This window comes from Plectropomus leopardus, chromosome 14 (genome assembly GCF_008729295.1).
Source record: "Plectropomus leopardus isolate mb chromosome 14, YSFRI_Pleo_2.0, whole genome shotgun sequence".
Classification (NCBI taxonomy): domain Eukaryota; kingdom Metazoa; phylum Chordata; class Actinopteri; order Perciformes; family Serranidae; genus Plectropomus; species Plectropomus leopardus.
In genome coordinates, this window is record NC_056476.1 from 11,161,195 (window position 1) to 11,171,617 (window position 10,423).

The following is a 10,423-nucleotide window of genomic DNA, read 5'->3' on the forward strand; positions in this document are numbered from 1 at the left end:
ACACTGTACTGCACATACACTATGGAAGATCATTAGGGCCAGGCATAAGGGGATGACAATTGACAAAAACGACAATTACAAGAATAAAGTCAAAGTGTCGGGAACAAAGTAATCTTGTCTGCTTCATCAAATTGTATTACATGCAGGAGTAACCATTGTTACGCTTGCATTGTCCATTACCAGCTATTTCTGTTTGCATGAATGTGGCCACCTCTGTATGTTTGTTAAAAAGGACATTGTTTCCTTGCTACTAAAATGATTCTGACTTAGGCATTTATTAGAGGCAGCCATTAGTGCTATTTTGATTTATTCTCCAAAGTTTGACTTGAATCTTGAACTGAAAGTTAATCCCGACATTTTGACTTAATTCTTGAAATGAAAAAAAAACTTCCTTCTCTGATTTATTTTTTTATTTTTTATTAAGCCCTGCACTTATACTGAAAGCCTGACTTCATTTTTATCTTTTCAAGATTTTCAAAATGTTGACTTTATTCTCAGAATTGTATTTCAAAATTAATCGTGACATTTCAAATTTATTCACAACATTTTGACTATATTTTTTGACCATCAGACATTATTCTCGACATGTCAACTTGATTTGCAACAATTTAACTTCATTCTTGAAATGGTATTTTTTTTTTTTTTTTTTTTTTTTTTTTGAAATGCAAGAAAAAAAATCTCCTCTGAATTGCTTTAGTTTCATGCCTGGCACCAATACTGAATGTTCAACTTTATTCTCTCCATTTTTAAATGTATTCTCAACATTATGACTTTTGACAAACACAATCAATTTCTCTTCTGATTTATTTTTTTTCTTACGCCTTGCACTAATACTAAAAGTTTGACTTTAATCTCGACATTTCAATTTTTTCCTGAACATTCTGAGTCTATTCTCGTAATGCATAGATTAGGTAAAGATTCAAATACTGTACCTTTCACTGTGTCCAGTATTACATCAAAGATAGCACAGAGCATATCCTGGATGTATACTGCTATCCCACTCAGAAAGTCGTTAGTAACAGTGAAGGCATTTCTGCCAACAACCACAGGGTCAATGAAGCTAATGTCAGTGGTTCCTGAGAAGAACAAACACACATTCACGCCAAAGCTCCAGTCAGTTACTAAACAAACATTCAAAATGTTTAATATACAGACATTTTATAAGACATTTAAAGACGACTAGGACAATATATATGCCAGTAATTAATAATTTTAAAAATACATGGAGTCCTGTTATACACTCATAACCAACACAAGCTGACAATTACTGAGTAATAATGTTTATTTAGTAATGGATTTAGACAACAAATAAGGATTCAACAATACAGACATAATATTTTTTAATGTAAGCATTGCACCACAAACAATAGAAAAGTTAAAGTATAATTCAGGTACCTTTTGTTATATCCAGTACATTGTCAAGGATGCCACAGAGCACGTCCTGGATGGAGCCCACTATTTCACTCACAAACTCATTGGTAACATTGAAGATATTTCTGCCAACTACCACAGGGTCCATGAAGCTGATGTCAACTGTTCCTGTGAAGAAGAAACAGAAAACAAATGAGGCGAAATATGACAAAATCAATATAGTATGGTGTGTTAAATTGTCATTTTAGTTCACCAAGAGGTTACAGATTAGAGAGATGTTAAGCAGAGTAAATACCTTTCACTACATCCAGAATTGTGTCCAAAATGGTACAGAGCACATCCTGGATGTAGCGCCCCACTCCACACGTGAACTCATTAGTAACATTGAAGACACGTCTGCCTATGACTACAGGGTCAATGTAGCTAAGGTCAACTTTTCCTGAGAAAGACAAGGACATTTGTGAGGGGAAAATTCTGTCATTAATAACCAAACTATGCAAATATAAACACGAATATTATTAAAGTATAATTTTATTTGAATTAGTTTTTTTCTCCTGAGGTAATTAGAATAATTATCATGTTATTTGCTTGTGAATAGAAAAGGGAAGGCAGACAAAAATCCTTAGTCAGAAATGCGCATTAAAATAGGAGATGCATACCTTTATTTACATCCGATATATTGTCCAATACAGTGTCCACAATAGCACACAGTGTGTCCCTGAAGGTACCCACAACTCCACACATGAAATCATTCGTTGAATGGAAAGCCTGTCGACCAATGACCACGGGGTCAACATAGCTGAGGTAGAAGTTCCCTGTGAGTTTACGGGTAGATTTTTAGAGTCACAGTTACATCACATTCATGCTAAAATATCAACAATCTTTTTGTGTGTTTTCATACCTTCCTCATCTGAAAAATACTGAACAAATCCATCTTTTGCTTCTGCTATTTCCTCAGCTGCATAAGTGGCAACGGCCGCAGGGTCACTTAAATCAGGTGCACATTCTAGAGCACAAGACAAAAAAGGTCATATATTATAATACTTGCTTCAACACTTCTAAAAAAGGTGTGGCAATGCAAGGTGTCTCTCTTATGTACCTTGAAATTTATTGAGCAGACTGGATACTTCATCAACAGCATCGTTTACAGCTTTCACGGGGTCCGATACGATTTGCTGAATGTCTTGAGAATAATAACATATAAAAAGCATGTAAGATAGACGACATTCTAAAAAAGATACATTTTAAGGTATCTGTGACTTACCAGGGACTGCCTTGTACTCCACAAAGTCAAACATCACCACTCCGACCACTAGCCATGACAGGAGAGCAGCCAGGGCGATCAGCAGCTCCGCGGACACTTTGAGCTTCCTGAGGAACCCCAGACCTTTGGACTTGAGTGAGCTGGTCTGTGGTGCAGCTGCTCCACTGGACCCACTGGCTGCGGAGGAGGCTCCTTTATTTGGAAAAACAAAAAGATGCTGAAGTCACTCTGAGAACCCTCAGCATCATCTAAACACGTCTTTGTGTATCTGCTTGATCTGACTGTTCTTCTTCACTGAAACAAGTGTAATTTTTTTAGTTTTTAAAGTGTTCTTACATGTTTAGTTTATACTTTTACAGTCAGAACCAGAACTGTAAATAACACTGTACAGTTGCATGCAGGTTAACAATGACCACAATTTCAAAAAGGCTGTCGTGTCGTATGCATGTTTTTTTGCTATTTTTCATTGTTCTTTTTTTTACCCTACACCAGTGATAGGTAGGTCAGTAGGGCAAATATGCATCCAAATTGGCAAATGTACACATCATATATGACAGCACAGACTTGGCTAACTGCTTTATTAAGACTGTGTGGAGGTGGTTGAGTGGATTTAGGGCGGTCTTGAAATGTAAGCAAACTCATATCGCTGCACAACCCTCTCCAGGTCAGTGAGAAATACAAAACACAAACACAGATATCTCTCACATGAGAAAGGAAAAAGACTTTTAAAGTCCTTAGTTTTACCATCTGTTAAATTCAAACAATGACTTATAACTTCAGCACAGTAGCATAGTTTGTCCTAGTTTTATCTGACTTGGAAGTTCCTGGGGATGTTTTGGATAACAATGTCCTTCCACTGCCACTGATCCAGACTCATCATCAACACACTGCAGCTAAACCATGACAGGCGAAAGATCTTTCCTTTATGATCTAAAGGATTTAAACTTTACACAGTGGAGACTATCTGATCTTTGCATTTATCAAATGTCAATCTCAGCCTGTGCGTTGTGTCAACATGTAAATATGTGACTTGGATAAAACTACATCTTGTCAGACTAAACATAAAAAAAGACAGGAATCATCTGTCGTTCTCATTTCATCAGATCCAAACATATATGCACATGATTCCAATCTGTTTAGTCGAGTGGAAACTTCTTGCATTTGATGTCATCCTCACCATCATCAACACTTTCTAACTTGGACCTGGTGCCAAGGTGTTAGAGACACCTTCTCACTGTGAATGAACTCTGTGCATGCCTGATTCATGATTCACTTCCTCATATACAAATGCTGAGTTATGAGAACACTCAAAAAAGTCCCTTTATTCAGACAGACAGGCGGTGTCAGTATTTCACCATAAACTACACTAACTGAAGGAAAACTGCCTGTTATTGCTCAATTTACTGAAGCCCTGAAGCTCCATCAGACAAAATCTTTGATTGGAAAAATAGTACTTGTTTGCGCAGATTAAAAAGAAGTACAGAAGTATTTTTAAAAGGCAAAAATAAAGTTGAAAAACAGAGGTCAGCTGCAGCGGCAGCAGCCTGTCACAGGAGAGCAATGCTACATGATATCCTATATTTATAGCAACCAACTTTCAACACTTTTTCCTTAGAGGACGCACTGTATCAAAACACCACCTTTAAACTTATTACAAAGCAAATATCTCTAAGCTTTCTGCGCCATAGCAAACAGTAAGTGTTGTTTATTAAAGTGCTGATGATGCAGGTGTAACAGTCTTACCTTCAGCCATGGTGATATGGAGACAGTTTCAGCTATAGTCCTTCGAGTTGGGGGCAAAGCCTCATGCAGAAGCGAAGGGAAAATTACAGCTTCAGTAGGAATCCAATCAGCATCCACTTATCTGAAAAAAAGTGTCCAAGTTGTTAAATTATTCCATTTCCACTTGGTGATCTTGTTTCCTGACTCATGTAATCCACAGATTGAAATTCTCAGATGAGGCAAAAAAAGCAGAGGAAAATGAAAAATCAAGCAGAAATTGTAAGATTTACAGGTGTTGCAGAATTTGGAGCTGCCAGTGCGGCAGCTTTGCAGAGGGGGGTCTGGGGATGGTGGGGCAAAGGAAAGCGACGCAGGGGAAGGAAAGAGCCAGGCTAAGCAGAGGGCTGGGTAGGGTGAGGGGGGATAGACAGAATATCCCACCCAGTGTTATTGGTGCCTCACATGGGTATAGGTCAGAGTACAGCACAGGGAGGCTTCAAGGTAACTTTATCCCGCACAAGGTCCGGGTTATTCTTAGCTGGAGCTCTGCGCACCAGCCGCTCTGGCAGGCCTTTTTTGGCGGTTGAAGGGGTGTGTGTGAGATCAGTTGGCTGAATTGGGAGCCCCTACTGGTGGGCAACTTTAATCTGCCCACTAAACTGGAACGAATCAGGTGTTCAGGATGAGGAATGGGCAACAACACAGGTGAAAAGGTTTCACTGTCCAGCAGTAGCAAACATAATGCTCACAATGTTTATGTGGGTCACTGGACAATTTCCTATGCTGATTTTTTATTGTTTGACACTTTACTTTTACATTTGTACATTTGGATATATTTTACAGCTTACAAAATTATAAACCACCTCACCTTGTGATCTTGTGATCTGTGTGATTCTCTTAACTGGCCTGTTGCTGAGAATATTAGGCCTTTATGTTGAAATATTTCAGAACGAATTAAAGACGTGGATCCACCATGTTTTTTTTGTACAGACAAAACATTTTATTGAAACGTCTGAAAAACAAGTGTACATTACATACAATAAGAGCTTTTATTCCCTGTGGATAATTTCTGACATTGTGAAACACACAAGAGTCACAATACTCTAACTGAATCTGCTAGAAACATTAAACACTTGCATATTTACAGTCGTATCTTTACAGTGTAGTAGCAGCACTGGGGGTCACAGGCCTGATGATGAGGGTGAGCTCCAGAGGTACAGGAGGAGGGACGTATCTCTCCTCTCTGAGCAGCCGCAGTAACAAATCCTCAGTGTCATGCGGCCAGCGGTAAACACGCGTGTTCTGAAGCCAACATGGGACGTGCTTCTGTAAAAAAAAAAAGTTTGCATGTTTTATTTTGTAGTAAAGAAAGGGACAGGGATGATGGAGGAAAAAATGGAATAACTGCAAAACAAAAATCCTCTCTGACCTGGGATGCATTGAGGAAGAGAAGTGGTATGAATCTAAAATTCAGGCTGCCTTGCTGGATGAATTCATTCTGCATCTGTAAAAACAGACTTAACATTTAACTACCTATTAACAAGTCTTCTGAGAATCATTTCTTACTTAAAAAATGGATTCTTACCATGGAGTGAATATATTTAGTGTGTAAAACATGATTGTCCACTACAGATCCTTCAATGTCCGCCTTATACTTTGGACTGATGGCGATGATAATCAGGGTTGATGGCTGTTAAAACCCACACACGAATTTTAAACACATTTACTGCCTAAAGGTCGATTGTTAGCACAAAACATAAAGTGAAAAATCACATTTAGTCTAATTCTGGGTCATTAATATCTTGCAAAGGTTTTTGTGACATTATAACAAGAGCAATACAAAACTGCACATAAAATCTGATGAAATCAGGTTTTGACTGATTAAAACTTACATCTTTCAGGTAACTGTCCTGCCACTTGTTGATATCCATGCGTCTGATGGGGTTGTCAAATAAGTCAATCTGTGAAATTAGATTCAGGGCTGTGAGAGCAATGCTGAGACTTTTGTTTTTTTTAAAGTCTGACTTTAAAGTGAAGAAGAATTAGCTTACAGCTGGTCGAAAACCTTGCTTTGTGAGGAAGTCTACAAAGGGGATTATCTCAGAAGAAATATCTGAAGAATACGTTATAAAAACATTTCCTGAGAAAACAAGAAATCACAAAATCCAAATTAGTCTCAAAATGAATCATTTAGTTGTTTATGGTAAAAAGAAACATCTGTATGTTGTAATGCCATGCAACAGGAGAACCCTGCATACCCTGCAAGTAAAAATGTTTAATACATTCGAGTAACCCTATATTTACATTGTTTTACCTTCCTAGTAATCAAAAAAGACTTAAAAGAAGTCCTTCAAAGTAAAGTCACTCTGCTGCTCTTTTCTTTTCCTCCACCCTGCCATCTTTATTGATGTTTGTCTCAGTGATGGTCTGTCCCAGAAATATCATAATGAATCTTTGAAAAAATTTTTTTCTTGAATTTACTTTTCTTCTGTTGCATGTCTATCTTCATGACATGTGAAGCACTTTATAAATCAAATTTTATCACCTCATGCTCACCTCCTTTATTAAACAACAGATAATTTAATGTAACCTTTTTTATAAAAGATATTTTGACTCATTTTACCAAGCCTCTAAACAGATCTGACAGTTTCAACAGACAACATATAATTAATAACACACCCTGCAACCTGCTGTGTGTTCATGCAAATAATCGCTTGCACGTTTTTCTAAGTGCCCTACATAATTATCTCTTTACACTCACAAAACATGAGCAGCTTCCTTTAAAATAAGGAAATAAAAGCGACTCACGGCAGTCATCAGGGAGACTGATGGTCCTTCTTTTCTCATGTGGATGTGACACAGATGCCTCTGCTCCCACTGAGTTCAGGTTCATCACGCTGACCTGTGACACTCCCTCCGCCGGGGGGACGGAGAACTGAGGCACGTTAACCGAGACACATCTCTGAACCATGCTGTCATTCATAAGGTGATTATGACTCCGGGGCCTGAAGCAGCAGAGAGAAAAATAAACAAAAGGCTAATATGCAAAGCAGCTTCAGCACTTGGTTCACTGCTTTTTTTTCTCTCAAACATTAACGATGACATTAGAGGACCTTTTGTGTACTTTTCCACTGTAAAAAAAAACAAAAAACAAACAGCAAAATGCTGTAAAATCATGACTTCATGAAATTGTAATGTTCATCATTCATGTTCAGTTTACAGTAATGTTTTGTAAAGCACTGAACCAAACAAAACTGTCAACTTTAAAGTAAGAATATGTTGAAATAATATTTGTTTGTAAAAATTTACAGATTACCGTTACTGTAGTTTTCAGGTTATTCATGTTATGCTTTGCAGATAAATATGTAGCCTACAAATGGATTTTACAATGGATTTTAAAACATCAGTGTTAGTTTTGAAAGTTCTTGAACTTTCCTATTCTATTGACCACCTTTTTAAAAAAAAAGAAAAAAGAATAACAAAATGTTTTTGGCATAAATATTCAGACACTGACAAAAACAACTTATTGAAATGGAAAGAAGAAAAAAAACCCCATGATTTTCTAATGTGTAGATTTTAAACTATCAGTTTAATTTGAGGTTTTTTACACATCATGTGAGTGGTGCTGGAGTTGCAGAACTTTTATGTTTGTCTTCAAAAACATTTTTTTAACAAAGGTACGTGCACCTGGTCTGTATTTCAGAGCTATATTTTTACCAGTTTTGGGAGTCATCCCAGGGTCCTCTGTGCTGGCAGGGAGCAGAGTGGTGACATGGCTGAAGCACAGCTGGATATCTGTTGACTGGACTGAGGTTGAACTGCAGTTCTCCTGCAGAGTAATAATATCTGGCATCTCTTGTATGATGAAAGTCTGTGGATTTAGTTTAAATCAAGCAGACAACATAATTAGGCCTACCGTTTTTCACCTTTCAGTGAGAAAAAAGGAATGAAATATGCCTGAAGGGATAGTTCAGATTTTGTGGGCTTGTTGCGGTGCTTATTGGTAGTCAATGTATTTACTACAGGAGTTGTCAAAACACATTTTAACCAACTTAAAAAAGATCCTCCTTAAACAATCAGTATCAGTCTATGTGTACGCTATACTGGGAGCATTTTTGTGAGTATCTTTGCTGCTTTTCTTTTCCGCAACCCTGCAGTTTCCAATGGAAAACTGAGGCTGTTATGTCACTATCTTCAAAGCCAAACTCCACTGAGACAAACAGTAATCTTTTATTGCTGAACATGAGAGCTGCTGGTGTACTGATACTGTGAACATTTAGATTAGTTTTTCTTTTTTAAATAGATTTTTATTTACAGGCAAATAATAATACACATAACATAATGACAACTCAATGCCATAAATGTAATCTCACAAACAAAAAAGACAGAAAAAAATCAATTAGACCAATACAGAACAAAATAAATACAACCAAAAGGAAAATTAAAAATAATAGGATCTCCGGTATTTCAAATATTTTAGGTTGATAGTACTAGTGCATTTAAAACAAAAAACCTGAAATAGGTTATATGTATTATAGGTAGAGCATTATTATAGTTCTATATATTCCCATTTTTCACTCCATTTTCACTTTCTTTTTCATGTTGTGTTAACTCAAAGGAAATGTTAAGGGGCCCCAGCCCACCCATCAGTCCACAACCCTTTATTTAATTTGTTTGTGTAAGTGAGAGATTTTGGTATTTAAAAGGGTTTTTCTGTCATATAATTTTAAATCTAAAAAGATTATAATCATTATTATAATTTTCTGAGGTTTCAAGAGCATCAAAACACTTGTGAAAGTCATCTGAACACAGCACAAAAGAACTGATGTCGATCCAGGTTTCAAAGGGTTAAAAGATTTTTTTCTTACCTAAGTTGTGCATGTAGTGGTGAGGAGGTAGCGGGGGTCTGTAGTGCTGCCACTCATCATCAGATCTTAGCGGCAAAGGAGGCTCAAGATGCTCTTCATCACTCCGAATCTGAGAATTGTATTCATCCTCACACCTGGAAAAAAAATCTGAAATGAAACCTTGTGGCAAAAACAAATTCAAGACTGATTTTCTTTTTTTTTAAAATCACTCACCTAGTTGTTTCTCTGTTTGCAGACTCTGTCGTTCCACATCGGTTAGGTCCACAGTCCCAACAGCAGCCCTCTCCTCTCGTGTCTCCCTCCCTGGTCTCTCCAGGACGAGACCCGTGATGGGGAGTCTCCCTGGCAGAAGTGGCTCCTCTCTCGTCTGGCTCTCTGTGCTGCATCAACTGCTGACATAAAGCAACACAAGCTGGCTGACTCCTAAACTCTTGGTTCACTTGTCCGGCTCTACATGGTGTTTTTTGGCAGAAGTAATCTGCATCCATGTAACTGGTTGGTATGAATCTATCATGATGGGGATCAGCATGAAATATCTGGTTCGCTGTGACCTCTGGGCTGAAAAGTGGAAGGGGATTTTTTGACGCATTTGTAGCGGAAAACACTTTTTCAGATTTTTCCATCTCAAGCAGCATAGCCTGTAGTCCTGCAAGTATCAGACAGAAGCAGAAAAGATGATTAGTTATTGTAAATTAGAGGAAAAAAACACAAAATTACAGTTAAGATGGAATTAACATATAGCTAAACTTAGATATTTTTCAAGCACAATATACAAGGATTGCACATGCAATTGTTACCACATGCAAACATGTTCAGAAATAAAATGTCTCTTGTACGCACCATGCCAGAAGTCTGAAAAGAAAGAGAAACAATGACCTACCTGTTCTCTGCTGGATTCTTTACACTCCTGTTGGTGCAGAGGCTTGTGTGTGCGCTTCAGCCTGCTATATGCAAATTCTTCACTGCCTCAGCTGCATCCAATCAGAGGCCAGACTGTAGTGTTTGTGTTGCTCAGTCAGACTGGCTAGGAGAGATTAGTCGAGGAGGATAGCATTCAAAAGTGGAGTTGTACTGTGGAAATCTACTCTTAAAACAAGTTTTGGTGTGACAGTTTACTAGAAATATTGTTCAGTTATAGGAGTAACAAAACAACAGGAGCTGTAGTGCATTACAGATAAACTCTGAAAAGAAACTCTAA

General features: G+C 37.6%; 2 protein-coding genes across 2 annotated transcripts in view; both read right to left on the reverse strand.

The window, feature by feature from the left end:
• Positions 1 to 4,631, reverse strand: part of si:ch211-266g18.10 (axoneme-associated protein mst101(2)) — a 33,410-nt gene extending 28,779 nt beyond the window's left edge. The window contains exons 1-8 of the mRNA XM_042500757.1: positions 4,379 to 4,631; positions 2,636 to 2,827; positions 2,471 to 2,554; positions 2,273 to 2,377; positions 2,031 to 2,186; positions 1,667 to 1,810; positions 1,396 to 1,539; positions 933 to 1,076 (exon numbers count right to left, since the gene is read on the reverse strand). Coding sequence (XP_042356691.1) covers positions 933 to 1,076; positions 1,396 to 1,539; positions 1,667 to 1,810; positions 2,031 to 2,186; positions 2,273 to 2,377; positions 2,471 to 2,554; positions 2,636 to 2,827; positions 4,379 to 4,388 — 979 coding nt within the window. The 5' untranslated portion in view covers positions 4,389 to 4,631. The remainder of the gene's footprint in view (positions 1 to 932; positions 1,077 to 1,395; positions 1,540 to 1,666; positions 1,811 to 2,030; positions 2,187 to 2,272; positions 2,378 to 2,470; positions 2,555 to 2,635; positions 2,828 to 4,378) is intronic.
• Positions 4,632 to 5,417: 786 nt separating this feature from the next.
• On the reverse strand, positions 5,418 to 10,158 carry LOC121954033. The gene is made up of 10 exons (XM_042501342.1): positions 10,106 to 10,158; positions 9,439 to 9,871; positions 9,226 to 9,359; positions 8,075 to 8,228; positions 7,166 to 7,362; positions 6,409 to 6,497; positions 6,250 to 6,318; positions 5,943 to 6,047; positions 5,787 to 5,861; positions 5,418 to 5,683 (listed from the first exon to the last, which is right to left on the reverse strand). The coding sequence occupies exons 2-10, from the start codon at positions 9,858 to 9,860 to the stop codon at positions 5,513 to 5,515; spliced, it is 1,416 nt and encodes a 471-aa protein (XP_042357276.1). The 5' UTR covers positions 9,861 to 9,871; positions 10,106 to 10,158; the 3' UTR covers positions 5,418 to 5,512.
• Between the last annotated feature and the right edge of the window lie 265 nt (positions 10,159 to 10,423).